This window comes from Crinia signifera, chromosome 9 (assembly GCF_055691185.1).
Source record: "Crinia signifera chromosome 9, ASM5569118v1, whole genome shotgun sequence".
Lineage (NCBI taxonomy): Eukaryota > Metazoa > Chordata > Amphibia > Anura > Myobatrachidae > Crinia > Crinia signifera.
This window is the reverse complement of record NC_139225.1, coordinates 44,271,581-44,295,364: the sequence shown is the minus strand read 5'-3', so window position 1 is coordinate 44,295,364 and position 23,784 is coordinate 44,271,581. Positions and strand designations below refer to the sequence as shown.

Sequence of the window (23,784 nt, the reverse complement as noted above, 5' to 3'; positions counted from 1 at the left end):
AGAGTGTGTATTTGATTTGTGCTTCTTTGAGAACCTGGTCATTATATTTGGGGATATTTTTTATGGTTGTGCTATTTTACTAAAAGTAACAATCGATTTGTTGGATTTTCCCCTTCCTGTTGCTAATTGAACGGGAATGTTTGTTTCCAATATGCTTCTTTCCCCAAAGAAAAAAGAGCCCACACAGCCACATTGGTCAATCTGATCAAACGGACCAATCAAAACCTAACAGTATGATGTAGTTTAAGGTAATCCAAGCATAACAAGGACATAAAATAGGCCTGGTCATTGATGTGTGATCATGACTTATAGGAGATGGTTAATATTTAAATTGGATTTATTAACCTTTTAGTAACCATGGCTCTTCTTTCTCCTATTTGTCCAGCAACTGAAGGCATCTGGGATTGAGGTTAGTGACCTGCCAGATAACAATGCTGAGGAGGAGAACAAGAAGCTCCAAGGAGAAGTCAGGAAACTCAAGGAGGAGCTGGAGTCCACCAAAAAATGTAAATTGTTCCCAGTAACTCCCATTAAACTGTCTCTCACCTTTGTCCTCTATAGACAATCATTGTCTTGCACATAAATTCTGTCCCATCAATGTGTAACTGATAACACCTGCTCACGTCATCCCGTTTATAGTCCAACGTGTATGAATGACAAGGGCACCTTGCTGATTGCAGCAGTGGAATGATCATGACCTGATGAATCCTCAAAGTAAGGTCACTTGGTCCTTCAAGGTTAGAAACTCAAGATATGTTGAGTCTCCTGTCCACTGTCATGGAAACGTCCTGCTTTCCTTAACAAATGGAGAGTTCTATTTATATAGTCACACGGGAACGCCAGAAATTGTACTGCTTTTTCCACTCTGAGTTTGATTGAATCAACTCCAGATTGTCCATCTGTAAATCAAGCATTACACCATCGCTTACAGCAGTTTATGATATATATTTTTTTGGTATCTGTTATGCTAAGTTATCTGGTCTAGAACAATAAAACGATAAGGCTGTCCAAACGGGTTACCTTGCTTTCACCAGCGTTTCGTGTCCCCACGCCGAACAATAGGCTGCCATTAATAGGGGTGAAGTTTGGGAGGAAAAGTTTGAAACTAGTGTGTAAGGTTCTGACGGCACTTTTGCCAGCGAAGTCATTTAAAGTATTAGGGGATCATCATCTATGTACAAGCACTGGTTTCATTTACAGTAGCGCTAGAAGGCAAATCGGTAGTTCTGTCCTGTTGCAATATTTTGGCAGCATGAGAACTCGCTGATATGGGTGGCAAAAAGGCATTTGCTCAGCCTTCAGTGTCCACTGACAGGCAGTTTATTTCTTCCTAAGTGTCAAGTCCTTTTGACCTTCCAAAGTTTGACATATGACTGTCGTGTCCAGTCACCTCCTGCTTGGCACTTCAGGTTGCAAATATGATCTTGAGCACAAATATACACATTGACCTGTCTGTAATGTCACTTGACAGAGCTGAATTACGGCCCCTGCCCAGTTCCTGGAAGGCCTGGCCACATGGTAGAACATGAACGGGAAATAGGTGCTCTTAATGTCCCATGGGCTATAGGTTGAACTCTGTAAACCCTAAAAAGCATTAATCCCCCCCCCCCTGCCTTGGAGCCACCTTCTATAAAAGGTTTCTTGGCTGCAGGTAGCTGGAGGGTTGGTTAGGAAGGTTTGCTACTAGTAGTTGACCTTTTTGTTTGCTTAATAGAAAACTTCTTATTAGTGCGTTTTGAACATTTGCTCAAAAATCCCTTCTTATTACAATATATTTTTTTGGCCAACTAGTAGAAATTCGGCATTTGCAAGCCATTTTCAAGTGTCTACCTAGTCACTGTTGACCATTGGTGGTCGACTTAGTGACTGTTGACCCAGGGACTGTATACCTTTTTTTTCTATAGGCTTTTTCCAAATGCTTGATTTAATAACAAAAGTTAAGAAAATTTGCTAAAGGAACCTTCTTTTTTTTATTTTTTTTTATGTGTGTTCGATGGTTTCAAATATATACTGCATATTTTCTACTGAGAGTAATAGGATATACGGGTTGAGTATCCCTTATCCAAAATGGTACTTGTTTCCTAGCACGGCCACAACGATCTTGATCTGGGGCATCGCAGGTAAAAAAATCGCGTCGGTCGCATCGCATGCGGGCTAAAAAATCGCATGCGATGCGACCGACGCGATGACCGCGATTTCCCATAGGGAACAATGTAAAATGCCTCAATTTACCCAAATCAACATAGGGAACAATGTTGGGCCAGAGAGCCCAAAAAACCCCCCTGACCAGTGAAATGGCCCCCCAAAAATAGTTAACGCCACCCCACGATCAACGTGAACCCGAAGTGTGGCGAGCGTAGCGAGCCCGCGAGGGGCGGTGGTACGGGTCCTCCGACCTTTTCATACCCCCACTATCCACGTCGGCGTGGAGTTGAGAATAGATAGTGTGGCGAGCGCAGCGAGCCACTGAGCCCGAAGCGTGGCGAGCGGACGCGGATACCTTCACAGGTAAACGCGTCCCTTCGCGGGCTTCACAGGTATCCGCGGGGCTCGCTATGCTCGCCACGCTTCGGGCTCGGTGGCTCGCTGCGCTCGCCACACTATTCTCAACTCCACGCCGACGTGGATAGTGGGGGTATGAAAAGGTCGGAGGACGCGTAGCGCCGCCCCTCGCGGGCTCGCTGCTCTCGCCACGCTTCGGGTTCACGTTGATCGTGGGGTGGCGTTAACTATTTTTGGGGGGCCATTTCACTGGTCAGGGGGTTTTTTTGGGCTCTCTGGCCCATTTAACATTGTTCCCTATGTTGATTTGGGTAAATTGAGGCATTTTACATTGTTCCCTATGGGAAATCGCGGGCATCGCGTCGGTACCATCGCATGCTTTTTTTGGCCGCATGCGATGCGACCGACGCGATTTTGACTTTTTCAATGGGAAATCGCGGGAGTCGCATCGCAGACCATTAAAAATTACCCGCGATTGTGGCCGTGCCAGGAAACCAGTACCTCCAAAATGCTTGGGACCAGAAGGGATTTGGATCACGTATTCCATATTTCAGAATATTTTTAGATCTCAATGAGGTATCTTAAAAACGGGACCCGTATGTGAACACAAAATGCATTTATGTTGTATCAACACATGAAATATAAACACAAATATTATATTTGTGCTTGAAACAAAGTTTGTACACTGTCCCAGGCACACAATTTAATGCTAAGCAATCCTTTTCTTGCATATATTTAGTGCCCGTCACATATGTCCACGGTAGTGGCAGTCGCGTATCATGTCCCCCCGGTAGTGGAAGTCACGTATCATGTCCCCCCCCCCCCGGTAGTGACAAGTGGCAGTGGCGTATCATGCCCCCAGTAGTGGCAGTGGCGTATCATGCCCCCAGTAGTGGCAGTGGCGTATCATGCCCCCAGTAGTGGCAGTGGCGTATCATGCCCCCAGTAGTGGCAGTGGCGTATCATGCCCCCAGTAGTGGCAGTGGCGTATCATGCCCCCAGTAGTGGCAGTGGCGTATCATGCCCCCAGTAGTGGCAGTGGCGTATCATGCCCCCAGTAGTGGCAGTGGCGTATCATGCCCCCAGTAGTGGCAGTGGCGTATCATGCCCCCAGTAGTGGCAGTGGCGTATCATGCCCCCAGTAGTGGCAGTGGCGTATCATGCCCCCAGTAGTGGCAGTGGCGTATCATGCCCCCAGTAGTGGCAGTGGCGTATCATGCCCCCAGTAGTGCCTTTTTAGTTATAAAAAAAAAAGTACATTTCGGTAGCTATGGTTTTTGGAATAATTTGGATAACCGATACTCAACCTGTAGCTTGAAAGGGTAAAATGTGTTGTTTTGTGTTTGTTTTTTTCCTCTCTCAAACTATAAAATTACACTTTACCTGCAATGATGTTGGCATCATACACCAGACAGTGTAATGCAGCAAGCAATGTTCTTTGCCCAGAGAGGGGTGTGGTATAGGGGTCCGACAGTCATTATCCCGACATCGGGATCCCAACTGGCCGGACCCAGACAGCATGGCGAGCGCAACAAAGCCCCTTGCGGGCCTGCTGCAGGCACGGTGGCTTGCTATGCGAGCCACCTATTCTATTCTCCCTCTATGGGGGTCGTGGACCCCTACGAGGGAAAATAGCTGTCGGTAACCCGGTTGTCTGTGTTTTGACAGTCGGGATCCCGACGTCGGGTAATTGCCTGTTGGGATCCCAACTATCGGGACCCCATCCGGCACCCCCATAGAGACTATTCCTTACTGCATCCACCATATGGTTGATGCTACTGACTTCAGCTACATTTGCTAATGCCTATGTGTCAATGGCTACAACTATGGTTTCAGCTCTTTGCATATTTGTTATTTGACCGTATTCTTTCAATCACAGCCATTATTGTATGTTACCCATACCACTGTACTTCATAAAAGAAACCTGGCAACCAATCAAATTCTACATATTTATTTAGCGCTTTCTAGAAAATAATAGATTGAATCTGGTTGCTTTGAGCAACATCACATCTTCCAATAGAACTCACATCTTAGTAAATCCCTTTACATCTAAGTACCCCTTACACTCTCTCACCTGTGGTTCAAGCAGCTACAGATTCTCCGGAAAGGAGATCTCCTCAGAACCATGTGCTAGGTGCCTCCTGGTGACCTATGGGGGGCACACAGCACATGATTGGTTGTACTAGTGTTTCAGAAGTCATTAAGGATTATCCTATTGCACCACTATTAGGTCTGCAGCTATTTCATCATCCTCTGTTGTATGTGCACCAGGCACAAGGATAGGTTAGAATGAATGAGCCTCATGACACTAATGTCAAACTCCAGATCATATTAGTATTCTTCGGTACTTGTGTAGTTTCACGGCGGCAGCCTAAGCTACGTTGTCAGCGTAGCCCAACGGCTGCCTAGCATAGTCAGCGTAGTGTCTCCGCGGCAGCCCTGCGTAGTTAGCGTGGTGTTCCCGCGGAAGCCCTAGTCACCATACTGTCAGGCAGCGTAGTCACTGTACTTTCCCCACGAGCTGCAGCTCCGTTCCCAGCATCCCTGGCAAGCCTACAGAGCACCTCACACAGCGCCGGTAACCGCCAGATCCCCTGCGCTGCAGCAGCCATAACTGAGACAATGAAATTAGTGGTGACAGAATGCTGACTGAGTACGCTAACTGCGTAACACTGACTACGTTGGTAATCAGCCACGGGAACACTATGTTGATTCTGACAGGGCCGCTGACTATGCTAACTAAGCTGGCCGCAGGAACACTACGCTGATTCTGACAGGGACGCTACGCTAACTACGTAACTGCCGCCGTGAAACTACACAAGTACCTTTTCTTCTCCCGTTCCCACACCAAGTCCTTTCTCAGAATACATTGTTCTTCCTCCGGTAACATTTGGCTGCAAATTTAAATCATTGCGATTATAATACCTGTTTGGGCAGGAGAGCTTTGCTAAGCTTGTCAGCACATAAACTGCTGGATAACTTATCAGTTGTTTTTTTTTTAACAGCTCTGCAGAAGTCTAACAATGAAGTGATTGCTATCAAAAAGCAGAGCGAGGGCTTAACAAAGGAATATGACCGGCTCCTGAGCGAACATGCCAAACTGCAGGTGAGTGTTGGTCTCTCCACTCCTACTCGACTACATCCAGCAACAGCTGCAGTGGTTTCAGGTCTGTTATGGTGCCCGCACCCAGTGCCTGCATAGTGCTACCTACATAACTCCGATAACAAGACACCAGACTTGTGTTCTTGTTGACCTTCCTTTAAGACAAATAGCCAAATCAATCATCTGTCATTGGCGGCTTGCGAATTCCTGCGCTGCATTGTAGAGAGCTGAGCAGTGACTGGCTTCTGCTGTAAGATGACGGCTCTGTGTTTTCATCTGTTGCTGTAAGTAGAGTAAATAGGTGCTCCACTTACTTATATGGGTACTTGACTCTTTATATTCAGCCAAAGGCAACCTATCCCCAAACCCTTTTGGTTTTATTTAGATTTTCCCTAGAACTCCTCTGTCAGTATTTAATTATCAGCAGTAATTTACCTGCAGCTAATTGATTGGCGGGAGCTATTCAATTATCCCTGATACCCAACACGAAACCAGGGGTTTTGAAGGTGAATCCAAATCTGCTATAAGTGCCCTAAAACTGTGGAATACACATTGAACCATTGTGCTTTCAATAACAGTAGTCCTATAAAAATGTCTCTCCACCATAGAGTGCGAAGGGAGGGAGATTCAGATGTGGTTGGTGGTCCAGCACATAGAGCGAAGTAAGGATGTTCGAGACCTTGCATTTTACTGGTCGCACTACACCAGCAGACTGTCGGTGATTGACAGTCGGCTGCCTTTTGAATGAGGAGGCATGTCTGACTGTGGTGGGTGATTCTGCAATTTGCAAGGGCTGATGGGGATAACACTGGAAAGACACACACACACACACACAGACCCTACTATCCGATTCTGGAAGAGAACGCAGGTCTGGAAGTGCGTGGGAAAAAAAACATGTGATTTCTATATACCCTCATTTTGGGTTACAGTGGCGGGTGGGGAGCTGCATTAGGAAAAAGCAAACCCCATCAAAAACACACTGGTTTCACTGAACCTGTGTTTTCGTGCAAATTATTATGTTTTATGGGTGATCTGTTTGTTTTTACTGTGGGTAATTGGATACCCCTTTAGTTTGAAATTTTAAAAGTATTTTTACAGTTTCTTGTGGCTCACCCGCAAAGCAGTTATAAAATAATATAACCCATTTGTAATCATTGGATGTAGGTGATGCACTCTCCCAAGTGAAGTATCCCAATTTGCTTTTAGGTCTCAATGTGCCGACACATGGTGCGATTTTAGTTCAAATCGCGCCGTGTTTGTCATGCCATGTGATGCGTAGTCCATATCGCAAGGCAAAAGTATTTGCAGGCAGGTTTTTTTTTAACTGCATCGTGTCTAGTTCAAGCGCACCCTGTGTAGGGAATCACATGCAATATGTACTTTTTACATATTTAAAGGGGTGTACACACTGTGCAATTCCTTTTCTATTCCATCCAGATTCAATTCAGTTCGAATCGCACTGCTCCGGTGTACATATTCGATTTAGACTATCTAGTACAGATCTGTACCAGAGTCTTGCCTGCACTACTGTATATTGATATTCAATTTCAATGTCGCGCATTGGGTTTGAAATAGAATGCGTTTGATTTTAGACTACATTGAACCGTGTAAGTTACATATTGTAGTCTAGTCCAAATCTTATGTAGTTCACAGCACAGCTATAGCGCAGTGATAAGGTTTAAATTGCATAGCACACATTGTATAGCTCAATTTGCACCTAGCACACATCTCACCATGTGTGGGCACCATCAGTATGAGCTTATATTTAGTGTTGGTGACAAATTTTTATTTTTTTCAGGAAAGTGTGTTCTCGGGGGCACTAGAGATCGATTTGGATTTATTTGATTGTTAGCACCATAATTAAAGTGCGTTTAGATTAATCTGTATGTATATTATTGGCTATACAAAATGTGACCTCTGAGGGCCATTAAGATGCAGTTTTGAGATCCAGCGAAATCCACACCTGCACATCTTTAGAAGAAAACACCACAATAGTGTACACTGGATATTCTCATTCTAACCATAAGAATAGTGGGATGTGACATATTGTACATACTATAGGTAGAATAAAATGCTTGAATATTTTCTTTTTTTTTTTAAATTGAGTGATTTTTATTAAATTTCTGATACACAGATTAACATAGCAAACAACAAAATTTATCGACTGAAATTTTGAGGAGATGAAGTAAAAAAATAATAATAAATAATTAGATAAATAAACAATTAAAAAATTAAAAATAAATAAATAATAAACAAATAATTCATTAAATTATATTTAAAAAAAACAACACATCAATACAATGCAATACAATATTAATAAATATTTTTTATATATATATATATATATATATATATATATATATATATATATATATATATATATATATATATATATATAATTTACAGTATCAGTATCTTTTCATTTGAACATATGTCTTTTCCAGATTAACATGAGTTAAAAATTGATCTACTATTAATTAAGTTATATCTTAAGTGATGAATATTTTGATGAAAGCCATCGGGACCAAATACGATAATATTTAAATTCAGCCTTACGATTAATATATAAATATTTCTCATGTAACACTGTTACATTCACCAACGAAATCCAGGCCTTAAAATCAGGCCCTGATGAATCCATCCAGAGTCTAGCTATGCAAACCTTAGCCAATGTACACAAATTAATTATATATTGTCTAGAATGTTTATCCAGGACATCCTTATCAGATACCCCAAGGCAGCAAAATCTTGGTGTTAAGTTATTTAAGGGAATTCCTGTTACAGATATAGCTTGAAGCACTTTAGTCCAAAATAGTTTAACCACCGGACAATCCCATAATAGATGCCAAAATGTTCCTATGTTACTTTTACATTTGGGACATATATCAGAAGTTCTTCCACCAAATTGTACTAATCTAACCGGAGTCAGGTAGGTTCTGTGTAAAATAAACAGTTGAATTTGTTGAAATCTAATTGAAGCAGTGGAATTACGAGGACATACAAGTGCCTCATTCCATTCAACCTCAGACAGCCTACCCACCTCTAATTCCCATTTCTGCTGCAGGTTTGGTAAATCATTAGTATGATGATATGTTTGAAGAAAATTATATAAACATGAGAGTGCACGTTTATAGCCCAGTTTTAACAGAAATGCTTATGCTTGAATATTTTCAGCTGTTAGGGATTCCTATTGGCCCTGTAAATCTCAAAGACACGCAAAGCATGGTGCCGGTGCCAGTTCTTCTTTTTTTTTTTTTTTCTTCTCCTAAACGGAAACCGTAAGATGATGCGACCCTACTTGGCTATTCCCTTATGGGACAATCAGGGGTAGATGTATGAAGCGGTGATAAAGGCGAAGTGGGACATGGCAACCAATCAGCACTGAAGTAACATCTGTCATTTTCATAATCTAAAATTATACAGAGCAGCTGATTGGTTGCCATGGGCCACTTTGCCTGTGGCTCACTTCTCCTCCCTTTTCACTGCTTCATACCCCTCACTCTCTCTCATGGGAGTAAAACATTTTTTAAATCTTAAATTACATTTCTTCATATTAACACAAGATCTTTTCTGGTCCCTCTGTTATAATAGCCGACAGTCCCTCTCAGCCGCTCCCCCTAATTGATGATCTATTCTGTCTCTGCTGTTATTCTACTTCAAATAAGTGGATAAGAAGCACAGTCTGGAAGGAACTGGAGCTGAACAGTTTTAGTTAGGATTCCTAGTGGCATGCCATATGCAATTAGAACATTCGGTACTTATGTAGTATCTGGGCTGCCGATTTAGAAATCGGATCGGATCGCATCGCATCGTATCGCATCGCATGCGACCAAATCGTATGCGATGCGATGGTCAAGATTTTTCCATAGGATTCAATGTTAAAATGGTCTGAGTCCATTTTAACATAGAATTTAATGGGAAAAAGGGGTCCTTTTCCTTTCCCCACTATCCAAGTGGGCATGGAGTTGGATATAAACCTGTGGCGAGCGTAGCGAGCCACCGAGCCCGAAGCGTGGCGAGCGTAGCGAGCCCCGCGAGGGGACACAGAATACTTTTTAAGAAATATGCGTCCCCTCGCGGGGCTCGCTTCGCTCGCCACGCTTTGGGCTCGGTGGCTCGCTGCGCTCGCCACGCTATATAAAATCAACTCTATGCCCACTTGGATAGTGGGGAAATGAACAGGACCTTCTTAACATTGAATCCTATGCAAAATCGCATCGAATCGCATCGCATCGCATCGCATCTGATTGTATGCCTTAAGGTAAGGCATACAATCACAAAATCGGCAGCCCAGATACTACATAAGTACCGAACATTCTGGCCTTGATTGTCTACTAAGGGACTGTAGACTTTTCTATCCACACCCATTACCATCTACTACACAAGTGCCCAACCTATGCTACACTCATGTATTACTGTTGCGTAACCTGGACTTTCCCTTCTCTTTGGGCCCAGCAGCGCCAGATACCTTGCCATACTGCAGCTAGGTTTGGCAGCTACAACGTTTCTGGTCCCCTGATTTGCTACACCTGTAAACCAGAAGAGTCTGCATGGCCCAGTCCTTATCAGCCCATTAATACTACAGTCTATTACATGAAGTGAATTAACAGGCTGTGCTGTGGTTGTCAGCCAACACCATGGTTGCTGAGGAAGCTACAGCGAAGACCCCAGCAGAGCACTCTGTACTGTACTGTGTACTATGTATAATATACAAGTCACACAAGGAGGACAGCATGTACTGGGTTAGTGTTCCTCCCAATGTCAGACCACCATCCTTCCTCCTGATCATTTTACAGGGGTAATGCTTCCATGTGCTTTATATAGATGTCCAACGGTCACTGCTCTTGTTACTGCAGAGTTAGGAATACATTTTCAGTCTCTATTCATTTTTTTAAAGAAAAAAAAAAATTGATTTGGGGACAATGAATCCATGGAACAATGTTTATCTACATTTATGGAATGCTGTTTTGAGTATTCTGCCAATATAAATCCCAATGATATTATATTGCATAAAGAAAATGGACACCCGCTAAGCCAATGTAGAAAACATAGTTTATTGCGTATTGTAATTCCCTTCTTACTGGTCCTGAGCCAGGCTTTGGCATCACATGCTATATTAAATACTTCCTCTAACGTATAACACAAAACCTCAGCATAAATGTACAGTATACTCCCCACCCCAAGCCTCCGCTATGTCTAAAGGCCCAGCACACTAGCACGATTTGGCCACCTCCCGGTAAAGGGGAGCGGGAACCCATGCGATGCGTCACAAGTAGTGGTGTTGGATGACTCGCAGACTTTCGGGATTCCGTTGTCTGAGAAATGACCTGTGAAATCCCGCCTGTCGGAGGGTTATACCATACCCACATGCCGAAGGACTGCATGCAATCTTGCCATCCGGGAAGGTCCCAGGCGGCCCAAGGGGGATCGGATAGCTATACACTGCTGCGAGAAATCGCAGTAGTATATGGCCACCTTTTAGATCTTCACCTCTTTTCCTCTCATTATTTTTTTTTTTTTTACCACTCTGTTTTCACTCCCTAATTCCCCGTACACACTGTTCGATTTGGTCTATATTTGATCGAACGGTTTTCAGCTGCATTTGATGATGATTCGATCCCAATGCTAGTCTCTACAGCCTCAAAATGGAATATAAAAATAGACTGCAGGCAAGACTGTATAGTACATACAGATCTATACTATATAGGCAAAATTGAAGGAGCTTTGCTTGCCATTTGATTCTATCCCAATCGAATCGGGATGTACACACCTTTAGGGTATAATCTTATACTCCATGCGATCTGGTTAATTGTGGTTATGCTCTGGAAATGGGTCTTTTCAGCGATTAAGCCACAACTATTTAATAATAAATGGGCCCATTACAGATAAGACTTTCCCCATGTCTCCATACCTACCCCGGCAAACTTTCCTCTTCAGACCAACTTAAAAAATGTTTTTCAATATATTCTATTTCTACACTGAGCCAGCAGGAAAGAGGGAGGGGGTCCGGTGTCAGAGGGTATAAAACACCTGGTAATTGTCTGTTGGGTGTTACAGGCTGTAATGAGTGGAAGAGTATACTGGCCCTATAAGAATACATGGTGGATATTCTGTGTTTCATTTAATTTTAAAAAAATAATGGATCGGGTGGAAATAGGAATAAATATTTAATATATACAGCTACTTGGAGTATTAGGACTGATGTCTCCCAGCAGCATGCACCGCTGCCCTCAGCACCATGTGAGTATTTACCTTTAGTAATTTAGTAGTGCAGGCATGTCCAACGTTGGCCCTCCAGATGTTGTGAAACTACACATCCCAGCATGCTTTGCCACAGTTTTGCTATTAGAGAATGCTAAAACTATTGCAAAGCATGCTGGGATGTGTAGTTTCAAAACATCAGGAGGGCCTACGTTGGACATGCCTGTAGTAGTGTGTGGGCAGAGAGCCAGACCATAATAAAAGCTGTTACATTACAGCAGCGATGGGGGCAGCCGGTGCCTCTGGAGGGTCTGTGTGCACTGCCAGCCTGGAATGGAGTGGGCTGGGATTTATCCTGGCACTGCAGCCAGTGTGTCACCATTTTCCCCGATCCGTATTTACAGACCGCAAAGAGAAATTTGGAAGCAGAGCACTAAATCTTGCACGTTGGCGCTACCTGACTGCGTTGTAGCCAATTATTTAATTTGGCGTTGCAGAGTTAATGCTCCTTATACCAGCTGTAAGCACACTGGGAATGACTAATACAGCTTGTGTGGTTTATCTGAGTGTATGGGACTTGGACTCAAATGATTATTGATATTAGATATGAAGCAGTCAATAAAAATCCATTGAGCTGGTAAAATTCCACGCAGGCTGCGATGCTGTAGAGAATGCCCTGTGGCCCTTAGGAGGGAGGGGTGGTAGGGACCGCGTCAGACAGAGGTGTTCACCTGCTGCTGTGTACGTGCAGCCCAGCCTGTCATGTTGGTTATTTTCAAAGTCACAAGTTGAGCTGCTGTTTATTTACGGTCAGAGTAGGTGCTAGTCATAAAGATAACCCACACACTGGCAGGAGGAAGGCCTAGAGGACACTCCTGTTGCATGCAATGTCATAGGGCGAGATAAATTACTACTCTGCTGCCTCTGAATAGTAGCAATAGGAATGGAAGGATAGGATGGCTGAACACTTACCTTTTAGTTGTCACCTGCCTTATCAGAGTTGTGGTGGGGGCAGCTCATCCCACAGTGTCTGTGATTATTCTTGTACAAAAAGAAAATAATACAATGCAGTGGCAGCATAACATGGCTAAGGATCTGATATTATAAGCTGCTCACAGCAGTTTATCTTATGCGGTCCTTAATGCAAATTCTAATGCCTGCATACTGCCCCCTTCCTGCATATGCAATAGCACTAAACCGTGATTCAATCGCAGTTTAAGAGGAACATTGCGACCATTACTCAGGCTGCCTCCTGGAGGGCAGCTTGCATGGCCAAGAAAGCTGCATCTCGCATATTGCCATAACTCACTCCGTTAGAAAGTCTAAAACTTTGATGTGTATTATTTTTACACTTTTAATTTGCTGCTTACTCTATTTTAAGTCCGATAATATATAGGTAGTAGTAATTCTAGGAGAGACATAATATCCCTTTGGGGGATATTATAGGTACAGCTATGATTTACATCGGTTCTGTGGCTGGTTAGATTCAAACCTGCGTTCCAGCTAGGTTTTAATTCCCCACAGGTACAGTACCACACAGGAAAAAAGAAACTACAGGTGCCCTCTCTAAAGGTCCATACACACTGGGCAATTTTGAGCTGAAATCAGTGCATGGCCCGTCGATCAGCATGGATACGTGCTGCATTACCAGCAGATAGGCAACATAGTGAACAGCTTTCCATAGCATCCTGCTATGAAACATCGCCCACCCCCAGGAAAAACCGTGCTGAAATGGGTGAAAAATCATTCAGTGTGTATGTACTGAGCGATTTTTTTAGCCCAGCTTTTATACCCCGCCCCCGCAAAATTGCCCAGTTTGTAAGGACCTTGAGCTTTAAGAACAATAATCCAAACCATTCTAATTAACTCTGCAATTTAACATGAAGTAAAAATAATTATGTACTCACGAGGAAGGCCACTGCCTTGACCTTGTTTTCACCAGGCTGTGCTCAGTCTCTGATTTTACTAACACTCCCTTCCCTCTCTCTGATCACAATCTCATTACCCTCTCACTCTCTTCCATTACCCCAAGCTCACTGACACTGAAATCATGCAAGCCTACTCTAACCCGCAGAAATACTAATGCAATTAATTTTCCACAATTTACCACCTCCCTGCAACAACAGCTCTCACTAATTTCTACATTTACCTCTCCTGACTCTGCTGTTTCCCACCTCTACCAGACTCTTGAAACAGCCCTTGATGACGTGGCTCCAGCTACCCATTACACCCCGCGTAGGCTTAGATTCCAACCGTGGCACACCAAGACTATAAGACAACTACGAAATCATTCACGTAAAGTAGAACGCCAATGGCGCAAATCTCGTAGTACGACTGATTTCCTCGCATATAAAACTAGCTACTACTCCTACAGCAATGCTTTGGACACTGCCAAACAAACATACTACCAATCTCTCATCTCTTCTCATGCCACCAACCCTAAGCGACCTTTTAACACCTTTAAGTCTCTTCTGTACCCTCCCCCTCCTCCCCCACCGGCTACCATCAGTGCACAAGAACTTGCCTCCTACTTTAAGGACAAGATTGATAACATCCGAAATGAAATGGTATGCTCTTCCACTACCTCTAACCCTCTTTCTTTCCCACTTGAACCCTCTGGCACTTTCTCTTCGTTTGAGCCCACAAATGAAAAGGAAGTATCCGCACTCTTCTTATCCTCTTACTCTACTACCTCTCCTCTCGATCCTTTACCTGCGCAAGTCATTAAAAATCTATCTCCTGTGATTATTCCAACCTTAACTAAAATCTGCAATCTCTCTCTTACTACTGGTACTTTTCCTTCTCTGCTCAAACATGCAGTGATAACTCCTATTCTAAAAAAACAGAATTCTGACCCTAACACTCTCTCTAACTATCGTCCTATATCTCAGCTCCCATGCCTCTCCAAGCTACTGGAGAGACTTGTCTACTCTCGCCTCACAAACTTTCTTAACTCTAACACCCTATTAGACCCACTTCAGTCAGGTTTTCGCTCTCAACACTCCACTGAGACAGCACTGACTAAAGTGGTGAATGATCTGGTAACGGCTAAGTCTAAAGGCCATTACTCACTACTTATTCTTCTTGATCTTTCTGCTGCATTTGACACCGTTGATCACTCTCTTCTCTTACAAACACTACACTCCCTAGGTCTTAATGATACAGCCCTTTTCTGGTTCACATCTTACCTATCTGATCGCTCTTTCAGTGTTCGCTTCTCTAACTCTACTTCCTCTTCATTACCTCTGTCAGTCGGAGTTCCGCAAGGTTCAGTCTTAGGTCCTCTGCTCTTCTCAATCTATACCTCCTCTCTTGGCAAACTAATCAGCTCTTTCGGATTTTAGTATCACTTGTATGCTGATGATACTCAAATCTATCTATCAACCCCAGAGTTGTCACCAGTGGTTTTGGGTCGAGTTTCTGATTGTCTCTCTGCCATCTCATCTTGGATGTCTTGTCGCCAACTCAAACTCAATATTTCCAAAACGGAATTACTTATATTCCCGCCAACTAAGAACAGTTACCATCCTGACATCTCCATCGCTGTTGACAACTCGATAATCTACCCTACCCCACAAGCTCGTTGCTTAGGGGTCATCCTCGACTCTGAACTGTCCTTTCTTCCCCACATTCAATCTGTCTCCAAATCATGTTACATGCATCTAAAAAACATATCCAAAATACGACCCTATCTCACACAAGACACTACCAAATCTCTTATCCATGCACTCATTATATCCCGCATTGATTATTGCAATAGTCTCCTAACTGGTCTTCCCAAGAACAGACTCTCACCACTGCAATCAATTTTAAATGCTGCTGCTAGGCTGATCTTCCTTGCAAGACGCTCATCGTCTGCTGATCCGCTCTGCCAGTCCCTCCATTGGTTGCCTGTATATTACCGTATTCAATATAAAACACTTCTACTTGCTTATAAAGCTATTAACCATACTGCACCAGCATATATCTCTGCACTTATCACAAAATATCTCCCATCTCGACCACTACGCTCTACACAAGATCTGCGTCTCTCTTCTACACGGATCACTAGCTCCCATTCATTATTACAGGACTTTTATCGGGCTGCTCCCATCCTATGGAATGCCCTTCCACGCACATTAAGACTCTCCACCAGTCTCCAAACTTTCAAGCGTTCCCTGAAAACTCACCTCTTCAGGCAAGCCTATCATATTTAAGTTCTACATGCTTTACCCTCCGAGGCACTTATGTATTATATAGCTTCCTTTCTGGACTTGTAACTGCTATGCTATTACTGGTGCCTGTCCTTATGTTTCCCCCCTATATCCCTATAGATTGTAAGCTTGCAGCAGGGCCCTTCTACCTCCAAGTCTGTCTGTTGTTACCCAGTTTGTCTTATCACTGTCTACTATTGTAAAGCGCAACGGAATCTGCTGCGCTATATAAGAAACTGTAAATAATAATAAATAATTATGTATTTCTCCTCCCATGGCCTGGTGACCTCATTAGGTGGTTCCCTAACATTCCTTAGGTTCTAATCAAATTCATGAGAAATTACTCAGCCCCCCTACCATCACCACCACCAATGAATCACCATTGTAAGATGAAGAATTTAAGTGTTAGTTACATTTAATAAGAAGTAGCAGCAGCTACAGTAAGTGCTAAATGTTACAGGTTAGAAGTAGTAATTAAGGTTTTTACGGTACTCTTTACCTAGCATGGCGGGCATTGAATGCACTAAAAAATGGGGTGCGACGCGATGCCCGCGATTTCCTATAGGGAACAATGTTAAATTTCTCAATTTACCCGATTTTTCTGTTCAATGCCTCAATTGACCCGATTTTTCCATAGGAAACAATGTTAAATGGCCCACAGAGGCCAAATAGGAACCCTAAAGTGTGAAATGGCCCCCACAATTGTTAACGCCACCCCACGATCAACGTGAACCCGAAGCGTGGCGAGCGGCGGCGGTACGCGTCCTACGACCTTTTCATACCCCCACTATCCACGTCGGCATGGAGTTGAGAATAGAATAGTGTGGCGAGCCCGAAGCGTGGCGAGGGGACGCGGATACCTGTGAAGCCCGCGAAGGGACGCGTTTACCTGTGAAGGTATTCGGGTTCGGTGGCTCGCTGCGCTCGCCACACTATTCTATTCTCAACTCCACGCCGACGTGGATAGTGGGGGTATGAAAAGGTCGTAGGACGCGTACCGCTGCGCTCGCCACGCTTCGGGTTGACGTTGATCGTGGGGTGGCGTTAACAATTGTGGGGGCCATTTCACACTTCAGGGTGTGGGCCATTTAACATTGTTTCCTATGGAAAAATCGGGTCAATTGAGGCATTGAACAGTAAAATCGGGTCAATTGAGATATTTAACATTGAACCCTATGGGAAATCGCGGGCATCGCGTCGGTCGCGTCGCACCCAATTTTTAGTGCATTCAATGGACGCGATGCCCGTGATTTTTTTACCTGCGATGCCCACGATCAAAATCGTGGGCGCCGTGCTAGGTAAAGAGTACCGTTTTTACATTTGTTTAAAAAAAAAAGTTTCAGTACTAAAAAGTATTAATAATAATAATAATGATGATGATGTCCTGGATAATATGGCAAGCCTAAATAATTCCTATTCTGCCAAGATACTCTGATAGGTGTGCAATTGGCGAACTCTGTATGGTATTTAAGAATGTGTTCATTAGTTATGTTAATCTGGATGCAGAATAACACGTGATTTTTTATTTTTTTTTGTTATTATTGATTTTCTTTTTTTTACCTTGCTTTAAATACTTCTGTTTAAAAAATGTTAATACAGTATATCTTTCTAAATGTGCAACTTTTTAAAATTAACCTCTGTAAAATATACCACATCATGAATTCCCATCTGTTCATGACTTACACAGTACTAGACAGGGCCTGTTTTTTTAATTTAAATACTCCACCATAGACCCCCTTACCCCTTGAGTGGCAAGCTCAGACGCTAAATTCCTTTTGGATCACATGTATTGCATTACCAGCTGATATAAATAGGTTGACATGGTGGTTTTAACCTGGGTCCCATGTAACCTCCCCAAATCTATATGTGGTAACAAGCCTAGAGATGTGACCTTAACCTGTTCACTACTAGGGCTTGTAATATGTAAGATTGCTTAATCTGTAGCAAAACCCTGACTCTTTTTTTTATATAAAATTTGCTTTGCATAAAACCCAATCAACGCATTTTTTGTTTATGCGATTTTAATCCTTTACAAGTTATAAATGACCAATATTTGGCTACGGATTACTGCTAAAATATCAACTTCATCTACCTATAGTTTGCATACATGCTTCAATATTTTGCACATCCAGCATATGGGATATTGGATGGTCCGATTAGTATTTCTTGATTGTTAATTTACCACTCCAACAAGATAGTTGTTTGGATCAGCATTTTGCCCATCATTTGCAACAGAAATTGTACTGCATTGTCTACTCAGCATGGGGATTATAGGCTGGGTAAGGCAGTGCTAGGTCTGCACCCTGCAATGAGCCATGTTTATTCCCTGGGACTAGCAACCCTAGTCTGTGCCGATTTCGGCTTTTGTGTGCGGTGTGATCCGTGTAATGCCTAAAAGGTGTTCATTGCACTTGGATATCACCCATGCCTGGTGTAAAGGGAGGTGGAGACCCGTGTTTTGGCTGCTAACAAACAGGTCCAGAAACTTATCCCAGACACCATGTGTTTTTCACCTGATAACTGGTCATTCACCGCATGGTAAAAGTCTTTTATTGGATAGGGTGCCGGCAGCGGCGTAGCTTTGTTTGGGGTGCCCCCCCCCCCCGCCATTAATGGGGGGGCGCGCCTGTCCGTCTGGCCCCTCGTGCCTGTGCCCCCTCCCCCCATTGCCGCATGCTTACCTGTCCGCGCATCCTGGCTCCCCTCCTGGCTTCAATAAATTCTATGCAGACGGACCACGATAAAATGGCCACCCCCATACCGCAGACAGTTTTAGAGAACAGTCTGCTTTATGGGGCGGCCATTTTATCGTGGTCTGTCTCCATAGCATTGATTGAAGCCAGGAGGGGAGCCGGGACGCGCGGACAGGTAAGCATGCGGGGGGATTACTATAGCACCGCAGCCCCCCCGGCGCCCCCATATGCACAGCGCCCCCCGCGACCGCGGGGGCTGCTGTGCTATAGTTACGCCACTGGGTGCCGGATTAATTGGGTAGCCCTAGGGGAATTCATTTGCAGCAGTGTAACTGATAATAGGATATTCCCCTTAATGATGCCTTGTATCCAAATATTTTGCATTAGATAATTGCATCTTTTGAAAGTTCCTAATCTTATCTGTCATTTAAGCCCTTAGTTCCTAGGTGGATGGGAACATCGCACTTCTGGAGAAACTGCTTTTTTGTGTTCCTGAAATGTATCCTATTGGCTATGTCTGTTGATTTTAGATTCTGATGTTGGTAAACATCAGGCCCAGATATTGGACAAGGCTGGTTAAGCCTGTGACAGCAGTATTGGCACAGTGGTTGGCATGTGTCCTTTTACCACATGTTGCTGTTCCTGCATTTGCCTTCTTGCATACAAAGAGTATTTCAAATTACCAATGGAATTAACTAGTGGTTCTTAATTCCTCTATCATACTCCAGGATTTAAGGATATCCATGCTTGAGCACAGGTGCATACATTATTTCATTTAACCATCTGGAGGGAAGCCTGGACATCATTTAAAACCTAGACTATAATGGTGGAGTTTGGGTATCTCTAGAATAAGCAATACTGATTTCTGTACTGATAGGGGTCAGTTGTTTGGGTTCTGTTTGGCTTTGGAGAAACCGAAATGATTAAGCAAACTAGATGGTAATAAAAAAACCGGCCCTAATACCAGATTTCCATTTCCCCCCCCTTACAGGCAATTAACGACGGACCAAAAGATAAGAAGGAAGAGTGAAGATTTTGTGCCATGTGTAGGGAAGACCTTCCCTGACCCTCTTCCATCCAGTCGTCATTCTGTTATCCTGAGCGGTAACCCATTGGGCAACATTGAGCAGCACTTCACTCTGGCATCACCTTGGCGGCAGTCATTAGTCCATTGAAGGCTGTGTCTCTGCCTCCCCCTGACTCCACCCCTTTCCCCTGTCTCCTGCACAAGTCAGCAATGTCTCTGTTATTTGTACAGCAGGCCTATTCCCTCCACTCCCACACCTTTCTTCCTGTAGTGATGTTGGGAGGGGGGCAGGGTAATTCTTTATTACATTCAAGAATGACGACTGTGTTTCACACGTTTATGGTTTAAACTGATCTACTTTTCTTATTTACCTTTACCTGCCGCAGCTGCAAACACATGCGTTTTTCTGTTGTGTGCATTATGAGATGCCTCTCTAAAGATCTGTGCTTACATGTAATAAAATCTCTCCATCCAATATTCGTGTCACACTGTTATGAATGTGAGTTATCGCCTCTGCAAACCAGCTCCCTCCCCCCCAGTAATTTCCTACTCTGCTTACTCCCTTCAGTGTGACGCTACTTTGTACCTTGCTGTGATGTATTTGCAGATTTGATTTTTTAGGTTGCTAGTCTGTTGTATGGGAGCACAATAAGCGAGTGTGTACTAATACGTAGGAGGTGCAGAATGTCTGGTTGCAGGGGAGAACTTTAGCTTGGCCTTGACAAATGCCACACATCTCTATTGCTGCTGCTTCTGTGGTGGGGACTGGCTTGCACTAAATTCTCAATTCTCTGACTTCCTGCTGCTTCCATTCTTCTCCTCCAAAAAAATGTCCCATCCTATGTCCTATGCAGCCCTATCCTCTCTAGCACGATCACAGGAAAAGATGGCCCACTGTCTCCAATCAGATGCATATCTTGCTTTTGTGAGTCTTCTGGTGATCGGTTTGGATGAAAATTGAATAAAAAAAACTTTTTACGTATTGTTATGCTCATGTAATATTTTTTTAAAGTGCAGTTTCACCCCATTGTCTTTGCTGAAACGTTCCTCTGTGGGAATCTGTGTGCATCCGCTGAGTGTACAGTTGACCCTCCGATCAAGTGGCCGATCTTGATGAGCAGATCCTACAGTTATTGGGAGAGTGGCAAAAACATGGAAGCTGACAAGAATTGGCAGATCTAATGTTGTACAATGGAAACATAGCTGATACTGGGGGAGATATATCAATGCTTCCAGAGATAAAGTACCAACCAATCTGCTTCTAGATGCCTTGTTACAGGATGAAGTTGAAAAATTACAGTGTTTGATTGGTCTGTACTTTCTCCCTTCAATTGTTGATAAAGCTTCCCCACATTGTAATATCTCAAACACAGATTTTTTTGTCTTATCACATGGGGCCGACCCCCACCCTTCACGGTGTTTGTTCTAAAAGTTTGTTTTGTAACGCACAAAGCATATTATTCTGTAGAATGAACTAAAATAGGCTTACACATTGACTCTATTTTATAGCACCATTTGCAAGGGCTCTGTGATATCTCTGAGTCACTATTGCTCTTTTTGTTTTATGAGGTACTAGTTCTAGTAAATTATAGACCAAATCTGATTGGTTGCTGTGGGCAACATCATGTCTTTATTTTTAGAAGCTTCAGTATATTTCCCCCTATGTGTCTGGTATGAGCAGAGTGCAGGTGGCCATTTTGTGAGCTCAGCCACATCAGTAAGGTTCATAATGAATGTATAGTCCGCCTTCTCTTAGCTTTGGAGTCACCAATCGGCCACCACACTGTATAACTAATTGAGATATTAACACTTTTTCTGGTATGTTGAACAGCTGCGTTTTTGGTTATTATCTTTTACTTATATGACCCAAGTGCATGCTCACTAAGGAGCTGCTTTAGTATCTTAGCCCGTAATGAAAATAACATGCTTTGTTTTTGAAATCCAATTACTTTTGTGGGTAAACATGACTACATATTTTGGTTTTGATGAACTGGGTAATAGCGGTGTCCATTTTGCTTTCTCTGGGCTTGGAGATTACAAATGTAAAAATTGTACAATGTGCAATAAAGTTTTGCTTTAAAAATGAAATGGAGTCAAGTGGACAGTTATTTTCTAAACCGTGCTAAATAGTGGGCTGGTTCTACTGTCGTGTTAGGAGGAGGTTGTATGAATAATGCTCTGACCTCCTGCATAGTCTCTCTAGGACAAAGGGTAATTCACGAACCAAAATGCAAAGGCTTCTGGGATATTATGTTTACTTTTCCACCAGTTTTAATGGGAATATGGTGGTGTCTGCAGGGAGTGCAAACCTTTTCAGGGGAAGTTCAGCGGTTTTCTTGCTATGGGCTGGAGTCAGAGTTTATTGCTATTAACCCTTTGAGTGCCAACATCTGTGAGATGCGCAAAATATCCCCTAACATTCGCTCACATTTGTCAAATAAATTCAAATAAAAATATGTCCGTTAAAAAAAAAAAAAAAAAAATTCCTGTAAGGTAAACATTACACAGGTCATTTTGGTGAATAAAAATGTTTGCATGGCAATGTTCACACCTATTCTGACAGCTTCCCTTGGCATTCAAAGGCTGAAGCACAGTATGGCTGTCACGGAGCCACTCCTGGTGATGGGGAGAAGCACACTGGCTGTTATAGAGCAGTGGAGGGGAGAGAAGCACAGTATGGCTTTCACAGAGGCACACCAGGGGAAAAGGGTGGGGGTGGGGGGAAGCACAGCATGATCATCATGGAACCACTTCGGTGGAAGTGTGGGAAGCGAAGTATGGCTGTCACAGAGGCACACCTGGGGAGGGGGGGTGCATTATTGCTGTCGCAGAGCATAACTGATGTAATATTATTACAGACCACAAAACTGTGTATCCCTTTTTTTAATCTACCCCAGATAAGTCATCAGTTGATTATTTATGCTCTATGTGTCCGCTGCATCAAATCTGTATAAACCAGACTGTGCTTTACAGAAGCATAGTGGATGTTCCTTGCGAGTTCAAGTCTGCATTTCATCCAATGGAGTTGGGCATTGGTCAGGATGAATGGACCGCGATGCTGTGAAATACAGGAAAGTACTTATCTATCATACAATACCATCAAGGAAGCATCAGATGGATAGATGTGTGGTACATGGGTATACGGACTCATCATAGATTGACTGACTCTAGGTCGACAGTCATAAGGTCAACAGGGTCCAAAGGTTCACAATGAAAAGGTCGATCGACAGGGTCCAAAGATCGACAGTCAAAAGTTTGACATTGACAAAAGGTCGACATGCATTTTTTAACAAAATTTTGAGCAGACAGGCGTTATTTCATACCCTACCATCCACTACGCCGGCGTGGAGGGAGAAAATAATCGTGTACTGAGCGCAGCGAGCCTGAAGCATGGTGAGCGTAGCAGTACACTTAGACTGTGTCCATGTCAACATAGACACCAAATAAAAATGAAAATGTAGGTCGACCTTTCTCTTTCATTGGTCCTGGTGACACAGCTCAACACTGGGATGTAGGAGGGTCCGAAGGAGCCAGGCACCTATCCTAAAGCTTTTAGAGGGTAGGCTCCTCCCCTACTGCATCCCGGACTCTTCAGTTCGTGTTAGGTGCCCACTGGAGTGGGTGCTATTCTAAAGGGCTGCGGGAGCAGCCGAAGAATTAGAGTAGTTAGGGTATTTTTATTATTTTATTAACTTTCACCCTAGCTAGGTAGGCACAGTGTGAGGATTCTAGTTAGTGAATCCTCACACTGCTAGCGCAGCAGGAGCTGACAGAAGCGTGTCCTGTCAGCTCACTGTGCACATGGGAGACGCTGTCTGGCCTCCCTGTGCAGCGCTTACAGCTTCTTTTAAGAAGCTGCCTGGGCTCCGGAGCGCTCTGAAACCGGCTTCACGCTAGGTGGGGATCATGGGGGACAGGCACTCCGTGATGGCGGCGGCCATTTTCTGCGGAGCTTACACACTGAGCTCCTGTTATGAGAGGACAGCAGTGTGTTAAGGCCCCCATACACTAGCCGATTTTGGTCAGATTTCAGCCAGATCAGTCGGATCTGGCCGAAATCGGACC

The 23,784-nt window shown here is 43.6% G+C and overlaps 1 protein-coding gene across 2 annotated transcripts in view; it reads left to right on the top strand.

Annotated features, from left to right (window-relative positions):
• The window catches only part of BCAP31 (B cell receptor associated protein 31), a 50,701-nt gene extending 28,894 nt beyond the window's left edge, over window positions 1–21,807 (top strand). For both annotated transcript variants that reach the window (XM_083159022.1, XM_083159021.1), the window contains exons 6-8: window positions 386–506; window positions 5,508–5,608; window positions 19,684–21,807. In XM_083159022.1, the coding sequence (XP_083015148.1) occupies window positions 386–506; window positions 5,508–5,608; window positions 19,684–19,722 (261 nt within the window). In that variant the 3' untranslated portion in view covers window positions 19,723–21,807. The remainder of the gene's footprint in view (window positions 1–385; window positions 507–5,507; window positions 5,609–19,683) is intronic.
• Window positions 21,808–23,784: the final 1,977 nt, after the last annotated feature.